This window comes from Curcuma longa, chromosome 4 (assembly GCF_044706935.1).
Source record: "Curcuma longa cultivar G26 ecotype Majalengka, Jawa Barat chromosome 4, ITB_CL_G26_1.1, whole genome shotgun sequence".
NCBI classification, from domain to species: Eukaryota; Viridiplantae; Streptophyta; class Magnoliopsida; order Zingiberales; family Zingiberaceae; genus Curcuma; species Curcuma longa.
Window position 1 is genome coordinate 9186913 of NC_133864.1, and position 14130 is coordinate 9201042.

Consider the following 14130-nt stretch of genomic DNA (forward strand, 5'->3'; position numbering starts at 1 on the left):
TTTTTTAAATGTTTGCTGGATTTTCTTTATTGCTCACAAGGGTACAATGAGTTTAGTTTTCTTCAAGAACGGACCCGTTGAGCAGTCGGAGAATTTTGATGTGCTTCCAGAGAAAACAAAGCATTGACCTATGTGACACATGCATTACTTCCAAAGATTGCAAATGTGTGCATTGAAGAAGCGGATGAGGAAGTTGTGAAGCTATTGAAGGTCAGGTTCAAAAAGGAAATTCTGATGTAGCGTGCTAATGTGGTGATGGATAATGAATAGAATGGAAAACAAAATGTGCATGGCTTGGCACAACTTGGGCCGTGGGCACAAGCACTAAACTCGACACAAACCTAGGCTGAGCATGGCCCATGTGCTGGGTTTGACCTGGAACTTGTAATTTGGGGTTTAAGTAAAACTTAGAAATTGGTCTGAGTCAATGATTTAGTCGATTCAGTTGATTAGCATGTGAGTCACTAGAGAGTCAACTCAAGCTGACTTGCTAGCGAATAGATTATTTTTGTTCGATTCGGAGATGACTGGGTAATTGATTGAGTAGTTTTCTGACTAAAAAAAAAGAGACTAGTCTTTAAATGACATACATAATACAATGGTTTAGTTGATTGGAAGTGTATTGAGTCAATTGACATATCCATTGTTGTATAGAAGGTTGATGCAAGGCTTTTAGTCGACTATTTTTGTGTGGACCAATTATTTTTAGCTTGAAGTGAAGTTGAGTTAAAAGGATATAAAGATATTAGATGGGTGGAGATTGAGATATTAGAAATCACTAGGCAAAAAGTTTTACCTAGTGATTTTTATTTTTATTTTTTAAATTAAACTCACAGTTGCAACACAACAACCGTGGGTGAGCAAGCAATAGGGGCCCACTCGTGTTGCAGTTCTGTTTTTTTTTGTTTTTTTTAAATTTAATGTATTTATCAATATTTGTATTGATTTTCAATTTGCTAACGTTGCCAAATAGAAAAATTTGTGAACGTTGCTAGTTTGTGAACGTCATCAACCTTCAATTTTTGAAACGTTGGAAAACACTCATTTTTCTTCTTCTATATATATATATATATATCATTTTGAATGAGAAATTTTTATCATAATTTTCATTGCAAAATAATTTGCGATGAATTATTTTTCAAGATTCATCATAAAATTCGTCTTTAAATGTTAATTTTTTTAGTGAGTTAACATATTTAAACCTATTTTCTATGCCATTTAAAGTAAAATTAGATGTATTAACTTAAACCCTCATTTCTCTATTATTTAGAGTAAATATAAGTATAAAAGCCTCCATGGTGTGATGCGGTAAAACACTTAAAAGAACAACAAAATAACAAGGATTCAAATCCAAAATGCATATCCTGAAGGTCAATTTTTGATATGCATAAATTGCATTTTAAATTTATCCGACAGACAAATAGATAAAACATCTGAATTATTAAAAAAAGTATAAAAATAATTGATCCTTAAGGTAAGTTATCTGTAGGCTGAGATGTCATGCCCAACTGCCATGAAATATTTTTTTTCGCTTCGAGTAGGTTCAAGTATTGGGGTATTTTATAAAGCTAACGCGTGATTTGAAAAAGTAAGTTGAGTATTCAGGAAAATTAGGTGTAAATTAACAAATATTTTATTTCATCTCATAATTTTAAAATATCACTTTGTCTTGCTTTTACAAGTTTGGTGTAGTGTGCTAAAACGCTCCTGTTTTCTATGGTGAATTATTTTTCCATTTAATCGTTCGAAATAAACAACAATTAAAGTCGTAGAGTTTAAATTCTAAATAAAACGAATATCTTAAAAGTTGGATTCTATTGTATTTCGGATTTGTGCAGAAGTTCTTCTTAAATAAAGAAAAGTTGTTGACGCCATCGTCTTCGGTCGCCTCGCCTCGCCTCGTCGCCATCCGTTGAGCATTGTTCCATCGCCGCTAACCCTAATTAAATCCTCGTCCGTATCCGCTCCTCCTTCTTTCCCTTTTCCAGCTCGTGGACGGCGTACCGGCTGTAACCGATGGGAAGTTGCTGCCCTGATTCCGCTTCGAGCTAGGGTTTTGTTCCTTCTGGTGAACTGTAAGTACGGATGATCTGATCTGATCTGATCTTCATGTTAATTCTAGGTGGCATAGTAGATTGGACGTTTTACCCCCTGTATCGAGCTCTAGTGTCCTCAATCTTTCCTTAATGCAGGTGGATTCCACTATTTAAGCTTGGCAATTGGTGTACTCCGTGTATATTCCCTTTATGAGCCGGCTTCAGCTACTAATTTGTGACTAGAAGGAAGCTCGAATCTGGCGATGCCATGGATAAGAACCATTCGGCGGAAAGAGACTTTGCCTTCGATTTGGAAAGTGGCATGAATTATGTCAAAAAAGAACAGGAAGGAGTGAAGGATATAGAATTTCTGAGTGGGTTTGGCATGGATGGGTTTGTAAAACGGGAAAGAGATGGACCGTTGGAACGTAGTCGATCTAGCTCTTCTGAACATTCTTACACAGACGAGGAGGCTTTGGTTCACAAGAGGGTTGAACCAGAGGATAGTGTAAGCCTTTTGGAGAAGAAAATTGAAATTGAAAAGCCAAAAAAGAAAGGATGCAAAAAGCCACCTAAGCCACCTCGTCCTCCCAACTCTCCGCCTCTGGATGCTACTGACCAGAAGCTAATGAAAGAGATTGCTGATATTGCAAGGTTGAAGAGAGAGAGGATTGCAAGGATGAAAATCAAGATGAAGAATAAGTCAACACATTCTAATAGCAGCCTTTGGGCCTTGCTCGTCACTATTCTTTTTATCATTGTTATCATCTGGAAAGGTTTGATTCATTCTTCATTACTACTTCAAAATTTGTTGATTATGAGCTGGTATTTGTAATTTTCCATAACAATGATGTGAGAAATTGATGGCCTGGTCTTAATGTTTATCTGAGTCTGAATTTTCATTACTAATTTCCTTGCTTCTAGATAACTTCGATGTATCTTCCATTTTCAAAATAACACCTTACCTTTCATTTTGTATGCTACTTATACATAACTGAATTAAAACTATATCTTATCATTTGACATTCTGCAATGAAGTCGCGTCGGGCCCAACTCTTTTGGGGTCCACTGTAGCTAAACCTTTTGCTTTCTAGTCAATCTGTTTACACAGCTGCTTGCAGTATACTCATTATCGTTATGTTCCATCCTGGTGTTTATATGCTGTTGAGGTTGGATGATGCACTGAGGGAGATTACTTTTCTAATAAAAAAAACCATTACACTATACCACAACCTGTTCACATTCCATGCTTAATTGTATTTTGATTAGGGGGGTTCTTATTGTTGCTGATTCTAATAACTAAAATATGTATGCGAGAATAGTGCAATAGGTCTCATCAAAAAGTTCTGTGCATTTTGATTTGGTCGCTAATTCTACCATAAAATGTCGCATAATTTGTAGTGGTATATTGACATAATGGATACTTGACCTTGTGCTCGATTCTTGCTTGTTAGATACAATGTTTTTTGTTTTTATTTACATATTGACCAATTCGAATTTCTTGATTATGAGAATTAATATCTTGTTTATATGTGGCAGAATTTCATTGGTCTATATATCTGAATACTCTCTCTTGTGTCTTGGCATTTAATCTCTTTTCTAATTTCTTTCTTAAAAACTCGTTGATGTTAAGTTTGATATACTTTCAATTTGTGTTATTTTGGTCTTTATTAATGTTAAGTCGATCGTAATCTCCTTATACCAATCAGATTTGTTTTGGCTTGCACTCTCCCATATTGTCCTTTTGTGAGCTTGATCTTTGTAATGGTCAAAGTCAATGTCCACCCATTTTGTTTAGATTCTTGCATAATCAAGTTTGATTTGATTGGACATTACTCATTTGTGAAAGTTGATGAAAGATAACAAATTTAGTTTAATTTCTGAAAATATTATGTTATTTTTTGTCTTCTTTTTTAAAAGTTGATATTTATTGTGTATCACATATCTGCTTATCTTAATTCTTTATATTCATACCTGGAATGGCTTGCAACTTCCTTCTTTCACATCGGCCATCACTCTGGTGGACTTTTTTGGCAATAAGTTTGTGGACTAGTGTGCAGATGATATAGGTAAAGCATGACAAGGCATCAATTAGTTCTACTAATGTCATTTTTCTGCTGGTTCAACCAAATGTTTCACTACAGTTTTCTAGTTCGGAATTCATTTCCTATGTTTTACTGTATAGTAGTTTTTCTCTGAACTCACAGGAATGTATTGTCGAGGAAGCTACAGACTCAGCTTCCATGGTGCATCTGAATCGTCAGGACAAAGTACAGGTGGATTTGTTTCCATTCAGTTTTACAAGAACGTATCAACAAATCCTCATTCTTCTAGCTCAGCTTCCCCCCAGTATGCTCCCTATTCTCTGTTAGTCAAACTATGTCAAATTGTACAAATTGGCAAATCTTTATTTCCCATGTCACTGGTTCATTATATATTTCCCAACTTGGTGATCTTCATGCTGTTTCTGGCTGCAGTAATATAGAACAGCAGTGACGAGATGCAGATAGAAAAGCTATATATCAGGGAAGCTTTGAAGAAGTCTCACAATCCATTGAGTTAAGCGACATTCTTGGTGTTTTTCTTAGACATTGTCAACTTTGTACAAACATTGACACAGGTAGTCTCTCCCCTGATATGTATATGAAACAGATGATTGGGAAATACTTGTGTGCATGACCACCCCACTTTTACTAACTTCCTTTTGGATACATTGAACTTGGCCTTTTTTTTTTTTTTGTTGAAGGGAAGGTTATGCGAGGGTATCCTACTTACCTTGTTTTATTATTATTATTTTTACTTAACTTGACCTCTTTATTTTCCTTTCTGAAGGCACAATGATGTTGGCTTTTGCTCACGAAATATAAACAAAGGAACCACATTGACTGAAATAAGCATGACTAAATGACAAGTTAATATTCTATACACAAATACTTGCTATATATATATATATGTGTCTTCGTCGTGATCAATTGTAATTTCTCGATTTACTTCTTCTAGATGGTCTGACCGTGTGGAGCCGTTGTGATTCCACCTTTTTGCAGAAGTGTGTGTGTGTGTGTGAATTTTGTATAGCAAGTATTTGTGTATAGAATATTAGAATATTAACTTGTCATTCATTCATCTGTCAGGTATTTGTATTTATCAAAAGGAAATCCAAATTTTGGGAAGAACCAAAGTGTCATATTTGAAAAGAACTTTCTTTGATTCATTCCGATCCAATCATTTTTTGATTGGAGTTGTTTTTATTGTATAGACTTATTTCTTTTTCGTGATATTTGGTAGTTGAGCTCCCTAAGGAGGTGTAGACGATTGCTTACTGTTCCTGTTATAGATTCTGATAACAGAAATGTGTTGTGCTTCAAGCACTATAATATTAATATATAGATCACAGAGTTGAAATTTTGTGCTAATTTTCTCAAGAACTGCAGTCCAAATCAAAATCATCCATTGACCACTGCATTTAGCAGGAAGTTTCACGGAAAGACGTATATTAATCAATTGAGGTTTGTTTAAGAAACAAGATCGAGACTCTTGAAGTGTTTAAAAATACTATACAAATGTGGTTGGAAAAATCAACTCAGAGAAATGTTTCTTTGAGAAGTGTAATATTCATTAATCAACTGTATCTTGAGGCTCCTCGTGCATCCAGTTCAAAACTCAAGGAGCGTAAAGAATTCACCGTCCAGGTTTGAATCATTGAGACCGCCGGATCATTCTAGCGCAAAAGAAGGTAGGAAAGTGGAGGCGAAATCCATTAATGTTCCTTTCGCAACGAAGAGGAAATGTTACAGGAGGAGGGAGCTATAACAAAGGAGAGAAGAGATGAAAAAACCATCGATGATCGAGACGAGGCTCACCGATGAGGTCATTCAGCCATCTCAACTATGGATTCCAGTACAGCGGACTTGGGGTTCATCATGGGCGGCCCCTTCTCCCTTCGCTCGAGCTCGACGAGGTCGAAAGTGAGGAGCTTGTCCCAATTGCCGCCTTCGAAGAGCACCCCGGCCTTCCCGTCGGTGACCCTCTGCACGATCCCAGTGTACATGTAGAAAGGGTTCTTGGGATTCTTCACCATCACGATCATCCCGGGCAGGAAAAGGGGAAGCTCGGGGGGCTTCGGCTTCGCCCGCGCCAGCAATACCGCGAGGTCCTCCTCGCCGCCCGCCCTTGCCTTTGCCTCGGAAGGAGAGGGGTTCCGGTCGATGAACTCTTTGAGGCCCTTTTCGCCGCCTGGGAAGCCTCCGGTGAGGCCGAAGAGCTCCTTTTCGAAAGCGCCTTCTTCGTCCACGCCGACGGCAGAAGGAGCGGCAGGAGCAGGAGGGGAGGCGAGAGGAGGCGAAGGCGGTTGTTCCATGGTGGTCCGCTGGAGCTCGTGCCGGATGCCTCGCTCGCCGTTGCAAAGGCCGCGGCCACCCATGGTCTCGGAGAGGTCCAGCTTGGCGGAGGTGGTGAAACTGAAAGCGGAGCGGGTCAGAGGGGTGGCCTGCTGGAGGAAGGTGGAGTTGCGAGAGAGAAGGCGAGGGTTTAGGGTAGTGTGGATGGGAATCGAAGTCGCCATGGAAGGATGGATGGATTTCTCCTGAATTGTACGCTTTGTCGAATCGAGCAGGAACGACCATGAAGGCTGGTTGGAGGACGTTTGCAGACCACAAAATACTCTTATCGCATCACCGACTCAGTAAGTACTGCTAATGTTTAGGGTTAATTGCAATTGCCTTAGGGCCTCTTCATAAATAATGTATGAAAGAAGAGATGACTCTATGGATCCATCTATTATTTAGTTGTTCAATTGAAAGGATAAACCACGTAGAAAAAATAAGTCAAAAGAGAAAATTACCGTTTATCCTCTCTTTTTTTACCCTCGAAATTTGAAAGGATTGAAAGAGATTAGAATGCTTAGAAAATTAGCACTCTAGTGTAAAGGTTGAGCAATATTTATGTATTGACTCATATATTGACTGTTGGGAAAACCATGCTCACATGTGGTTAAGTTCGACCAAATTATTTTGATGTGTTTGAAAAAATTTAAGTTTTATGTTGTGTTTCGGATGTGTGCATAAGTGTGTTGGGACTTAGCATCGTGCACATAGAAACTCATAGAGTTAGTTGATTGAACAACGACGTCAAGTTGATTTGTGCATTTGATTGCTCGAAGGTAGAGTAGAAGGGGGACTTGTAGGTGTGAAGAATTAGTATAGCAAGCTCGAGGAGGGTTGTGCATTTGATAGATCAAAGGCATGACATAAGGTGGGTGTTAGGGTGTCTTGGAATTAGGTGGATTCACAAGCATGAAGGATAAAATGTCATGAAAACAGCCAAGGAAGTTCAGTGCGCTTGATGGCTTAATTCAAGGTGGATTCTATAAGAAGGATAGGTGATAAAAGACCCAAAGGTTATTAGTGGAATCGCGCCGTAAAATGTCGTGTTTGATTGAAGTGTTTTGATAGGTTTAGCAAAGTGTTCAAGTTAGGTTTGCCCGTGTTATTAATGTGTGTATGAAGTTTGCAAGAACTTGATAGAATGCACAGGAAGCTTATAAAGCTTGACTTGGCGCAACCAAGAGGGTTTAGCTCGATGCATTAGAGGGTTGTTAGAGATCAAAAAATGATGGTATGAGACATTCGATGGATCATAAGTTGAGGAGTATTGAGTTTTATTGGCAACTTTGATGAGCCACAAGAGGTTGACTATGTAGGATGACACATGGAATGAGACTAGGGGTTGGTGAATCTAAGGGATTAAAGACCTAATGAGAGAACCTTTTGGGCAAACTAAGATGAAATAGGTAAATTCTTAGTCAGCTATGAGAGTCTATAAGTATCAGACCAGTATTTTAGGTTTTATGTAAATTTCACTCAGGCGAAGCCTTGATCATAGTTTAGTTATAATCGATGATCTAGTCGACTAGGGTGTTGAGTTAACTAGGGAGTCAATTTAAGATGTTTTGCTCACAAATATAATGTTTCTATTTGGAGTTGAGTCGATTGGATGTGACCTTACTTGACTGATATTGTAGGTGTCATAGATGAAGTCTAAGTGGGTCAACATCAATTGAACACTTGGCAACTAGAGAAGTCCAAGTAGGTTGAGAACCAAATTGGCAAATGGAATCCTACGTAGATTAAGGGTGATTAAATGTTTGACAAATGGAAGTCCCAATAGATTAAAGTTGAATATATGCTTGACAAATAAGGAAGTCCTGGAGGCATGCCCTCTTAATAGAAAACTTTTGGTAAATTTAAGAGCAATTGCATTTGCATAAAAGGTTACAAGTGAAACTAGACTCAGGTAGAGATTTTATTTTAGAAGCGGTCTAAGCTGAGCATTTTGTCGACTAAGAGTGACTTGCAGTCGACTCAAATATGAATTGACCCAATAAAATGAATGTTTTTGTTCACCGATGAGTATACTGAGGCAAAGTCAATTGGTTGAGGAACAATGACAATTGACTGATGGGCCAACATAAAACCAAGAAAATGGCCATTGATCTGACACGATCAGGTTGCACCTAGAAGCTACAACACTATAGTCGACTGATGGTAGTTTGAGTCAATTGAAGCATTTATTGTCGTACAAGCTGACATAATCAAGTCAGAAGTCGACTGGGATGAGGAACTAGTTGATTGATCTCGCACTAGAAAATAGATTAAAGCAAAGCTGCAATGGATGACTATAAATGTGGGCCAAATGGAGCACAAAAACTACCAAAAGTTCTCAATCTTAACATCTTAACTCAACTTTCTTCTACTTGCATTCGTTACTCTTGTGTAATCTCTTCTTGAGTTTAATTTCTATCTTGTAAGAAGAAAAGTGTACGAGGTTTCTTCACCTTCAAACAGTATCCGAGAAGAAGAAAAGATAGTAGATTGGAAGGAGTGACTCATTAATGAGTCATATGCTATGAAGTTGGAATGGGGGTTCCAAACCATGTAAAATAGTCTTGTTTGAATTGCTAGTTTGTTTAATTTGTATTGTTTTTCTTTTTATTGCATACTAACTTAATTGCAGACATGAGCAAGCGATTTAAGCGATCTACTATCCATCCCCTCTAGTCTTGTCATTAATCCAACAAGTGGTTTCAAAGATAGCTTACTTTCGAAGGATTAACCAGTACTTAAAGAGTGTGTTCAAGAGATAGCAATGCAAGAATGATATAACATGACATAACCACCATTTTTCAATGGAATAAACTTCTCCTGTTGAAAAGGTAGGATGGAGTATTATTTATTGATGAATATTGAAAATTAGTTTGTTGTGAATGAGGGATTTAGGATGCCGATATATAATTTTGGAGAAATATTTGAGTCTAGCAAGTGGACACTGACATGAAAGTGAAGGGATAAACTAACACAAAGGCTATTACACCTCTCCAATGTAGATGATCACTATAGGAATAAAAAAAGTTGGCCATTTCAAGAGTGCCAAGGAACTTTGGGAGAAGTAGAGCCTCATGAAGGTACATGCAATCCTTCTATTGCAAAACACAATTTGCTAATGATTTTACAATGAAAGACCAGAAACGGTAAGCCAAGTGCATGTGAGGTTCAAGGAGATTTATAATGATTTCCATGTTATAGGAGAAAGAATCGAGAATCCGAGTCTTATAAGGTGTGCACTAAAAGCCTTTCCCCAAATATCACTTTGGTTATCCATGGTTGATGCATAAAAAATATTTAGGGATTTTTCAATTGTTAAGTTAGAACATTTATTTTTTGAATTTGAATTGCATGATCTAGCTACCTTGTGATGAAAGAGAAAGGTTTAGCTTTATTTGTATAGAAGAAGAAGTCAAAAGAGAGAGATGCGAGTGCATCTTCATCAGAGTTAGAGCATGATCCAAGAGTAAGGATGGAGAATCCTCAAGTGAGATGGCTGACTTTGTGAAAGAAGATGACAAAGAGAAGCAAGCATCTTAACAAGAAGGATGTTAAGAAGGTGTTTCAAGATCCAAACAAGCCTTCAAAGCTTAAAGGTATGACTAAATTAAAATCTAGTGGTTTATGTTTTGAATGCAACATGAAGGAACACTTAAGAGTGAGTGTTCGAAGTGGAACACTTGAACGAGTCATCCCCCTAGCTATCCGACACATAATTTCCTCATCAATCCTAACAAGCTGTTTGGGCCAAGCTGGTCGATTAGGCATAATGACATGATTGAGCTTACTATGCAGGACGAGCTAGGCAAGTCAAGCTGACTAATGGAGAGAAAAAACATTTTCCAATAACACAACCAAACAGTAAAAAAATATTTTCTAAAAAATACAAAGCCTAAAATCGAAAACATATGTCAGTTTTCTTTTTGGTGTATATATATATATGTTGACCTTCAATGGCAAATTACTGGCAATTTGTTTCCTTCAATGCTACATGAAAAAGAGGCAACATAATAAACTTAATACGTCCTTGCACATTATGCTTTGGCTTTATTGGGTGTTAAATGGATATTATTACATATATAGTCATCATCATTCTCAGACTACCTTTGTTTATCTATAGTAGTAGCAGTATTACTTTTTCCTCTTCAGAGACATCTGATATTGTATCTAAAAGTAATTTCTAGGCGAGGACTATTGCTTCAGCAGATGTGGCTGCAAGAACCGGTTCCATCTGCTCTCCATCCTGCCATATCTCAGGCAAGGCTTCTCTTATATTGTGAATGCTTTCTAGTGCAAGATCAGCCCCTGGCACCAACACTGAGCTCCCAACCTGCATGCATTTGACAATTCCTTAGTGAGGTAAGAAAAAGAGTTATAGTTGTTTTGTTAACTTGTCTTTCTATTTAGGATTTTAATTTGTATTTACATTATATTAAAGAGAAGTCATCTCCTATACTTGATCTTTTAACAATACTGAACATGTATATATATTCTTTGATGCTTGAATATAGTATGTTCTTTTGTTCTGGATTTGCATCTCTTTTGTTTTTTTCTTTCTTATGTTCTTCATCCTTATTGTTCTTAAGAAAATGATCCTCTCCAAATAGAATATTAATTCATATGAAAGAACTTCTCGTGCTGCCTTCGACTGTCTTTTCATTTCTAGTTGAACAAATTCACGGAATTACAAAGTGGAGTTGAAGTAACTACACAGAAATATCGACTTAATTTTCATATAGAAAATGCTTGACTTGATCTTTAATGAGAGATGAGTGACAGACTTACGAGGATAGTATGAAGACCAGCTTCTTTTCCTGTCGCTATGTTTCTTGGACTATCATCAAAAAAGATCTAGGAGAGAGGATCAAAATTAGTACTTATTCACAGTGTGATTCGAATCAAATTCAATTCAATTATCCAATAAGTATGACTTACTGTTCTCTTTGGATCTATGTTAGCAATCCCAAATGCCATTTCAAAGGCTTCCAGAGAAGGCTTGCAGAGTATTCTCCCTACCGTGTTAGAGTTGTATTTGTCATCGCCATCAACACAGTTGCTGCTTAAACCATTCGCATAACTATCACTGTTTAAATCATCATTAGTCATGGTGTTGATCTTTTCAGCAGGAACATTCTGATTTGGGGTTGGATTAAGTGTCTCAAAGCATATAAAACCATCAAAACAATCTTCTAGCCCAAGCCTACTGACAACTTTTGCAGCATGAACTTTGTCTGCATTTGTGAAGATCTGTAAAAATTGGATTCATCATCATTGGAAAATGATTCCTGTGCTGTAACAAAAGAAATAAAATTGAATACTGAATATATTTTTTGTTTTCTACTGCTTATATTATTCTCATCCTTTAGATGCTCATCTATGAACTATGGTCTTCTTGGAGCTTACTATCTTTCTCTGTGGCACTGAAAGAAGTATACTTCTCAACACAGGATCAGGTTTCAAAGTCTCATATGGCAATCTTCCATGAACAAAAGCATGGAATTCATCATCGTCAAATTGATAACCTAGTGCCTGTTGAAAGAAAGAAAGAAAGAAAAAGTTCCATTCAGCCATGAATTAAAGGTGAGCTTCATTTACAAGTTTGCACCTTAAGACCAGCCATTGTAGTCCCATGTTCTTTGTACAAGTCCAGGCACAATTTAGGAACTTGGTTTTCTTCTATATTGAGATGGTGCAACATGTAATCTGTCATCAAGCACAATCCAACACTGAGACCAAATGTCTTAATGTGCTTCGAATCAGAATTAACAGCCACATTACCTTGGATATTTTTCCGACAAGCCAAATTGAGACCAGAAGTCAAGGGATACAAGGTATCGTCCATATCTGAAAATTATGAACTTGAACTAAGTTTTCATCGAAGAAAACGATGTACTTGCATTTGTCACTTACCAAAGAGAAGACACTCGTACTTGGCTTCTGTTGTAGTAGTTTCCATCCCTATATATTACTCCTTCCAGTAATTATGGAACAACAGGCACTGATTAAGCAATTACCAAACCATTCTATGTATCAGATAGAAGCATTATCAAGAGCAATAGCAAAAAATGAAAAAGGGGGGAAAAACAAGAAAAAGAAACAGGCAAGCAGATTGCTGCTACCTTCAAGAAGAAACTGTAACGCTGGATGGATGGAGTGATTGCTTAGGAAGCATATTTATACAGCTCCAGGGAGTAGAACATGTTGCAAAAGGTGGCAATCTGATTGTTTCTAGTGGGATGTCAGCGCAGCATCTGTTCTTCTTTTTCTTTGGATAATGCAGTGTGCCTGCTTTTTGATGCCTTCCAACAGAACCCAATTCAGAAACACATTTGTGTTATGCATATGGTCAGAAAGGAAACATGACAACTTGGATATCCTTGAGAAGTTCTCTACCAGAAAGATCATTCATTTGCATGCCCAGATTCTGTTTCTCCCTTTAGTTCTTGTTTTATAGGGACTGCCCATGTTGGAGGATGCCATTTGCCCACTAAAATCTGCTCATTCTTAGTTGATTGTATGGCAAGGATTCTGGAACTTAGTGGAGGATGATGCTTATTCTTCTTTCAAGACAGTGGGGGTCATGGAGGATTATGAATGTGCTCTTCCTGTAGTTGTATAGTGGCATAACTTTTCTTTTGTTTTTCTTTGGTTGCGACGCATGTAGCATAGCAACTTGATCGACTATCAGGTGAATTGGATTCAGATTTATGGAGAAAAGGGGTTCCAACCCTTGGTGTATATAAAACACAAGGGGATGGTACCAGAGGTGCACAAATAGAAGATTATTTAAGAAAAAGACTGAAGGTGAGGCAAGTCGTTGAGATGGTTCCATCAAACTCACCTGGCATTGCACATTTGTACTAAATTGAATTAGGCTTTCTTTGTCATCTGTGGCAAGGCATCAACCATCAGCAGCATCCAACATATAAGTAGTATGGCCACCTGGGTTAATGGCCTAGGAATCATCCAAGCAACTTGAAATCCTATTATAGGGCTATATTTATTTACAAAATAATAATGGATTTTGGTTGGCATGGGTTTCTCATCGAATATTTATATGGTTTTATCTTGATTGCAACTAAGCTCTAGAGAATTTACTCCTGATCTTTATTGATATATTGGCAGATATTTGGGCCCGACCTGGAAGGCCTGACCGTACTTCACTATGAGAGCATTTTCAATCAGGAATATCTCCACAAACCATCAAATATTGTAGGAATATATCTGATTGGGAACATCCTTACTCAGCAGTGCATGCTATGGAAATATGACCGATCGAAAATATTCCGTGAGCTAATGTTATTGGCTCTGCCAACCAGTAGACACTATGAGCATACCTTCGATCGAGAACATTCCTACGTGCCAACACACACTATGAGAAAATCCTCCATCGGGAATATCTCACATGTACTATGAGAATATCCTCGACCGAGAATATCTTGTTCAGCAGTGCATACAATGACAATATATCCGACAAGGAACATCCTTGTAGAGCCCGTGCACACCATGAAAACATCCTCATAAAGCCAGTATACATCATGGAAACATCTCTGATCGGGGACATCCCTCAAAATCATACCCCTTTGAGATGGGTGCCCCTTCATCCACTCCTACAATTCTTGATAGGCATAACTGATAGTGGCGACTACTAATAACCGCCATTGGACGCAACCAAGAGGCAATCGATAGAGCTTGATGCGAGCGACTGGGCGACG

General features: G+C 37.7%; 2 protein-coding genes and 1 pseudogene across 2 annotated transcripts; 1 reads left to right on the top strand and 2 right to left on the bottom strand.

Moving 5' to 3' along the window:
* Positions 1-2246: 2246 nt before the first annotated feature.
* On the top strand, positions 2247-4953 carry LOC141827708 (uncharacterized; annotated as a pseudogene).
* A 649-nt stretch (positions 4954-5602) lies between these two features.
* Positions 5603-7209, bottom strand: LOC141828248 (NAD(P)H-quinone oxidoreductase subunit S, chloroplastic). The gene has a single exon (XM_074715647.1). It carries the CDS (start codon positions 6595-6597, stop codon positions 5905-5907), a length of 693 nt encoding a protein of 230 aa, XP_074571748.1. The 5' UTR covers positions 6598-7209; the 3' UTR covers positions 5603-5904.
* Positions 7210-10426: 3217 nt separating this feature from the next.
* LOC141827582 (uncharacterized protein C24B11.05-like) lies at positions 10427-12494 on the bottom strand. The gene is made up of 7 exons (XM_074714870.1): positions 12326-12494; positions 12194-12259; positions 12021-12118; positions 11819-11944; positions 11351-11662; positions 11201-11266; positions 10427-10745 (listed from the first exon to the last, which is right to left on the bottom strand). The coding sequence occupies exons 1-7, from the start codon at positions 12369-12371 to the stop codon at positions 10596-10598; spliced, it is 864 nt and encodes a 287-aa protein (XP_074570971.1). The 5' UTR covers positions 12372-12494; the 3' UTR covers positions 10427-10595.
* Positions 12495-14130: the final 1636 nt, after the last annotated feature.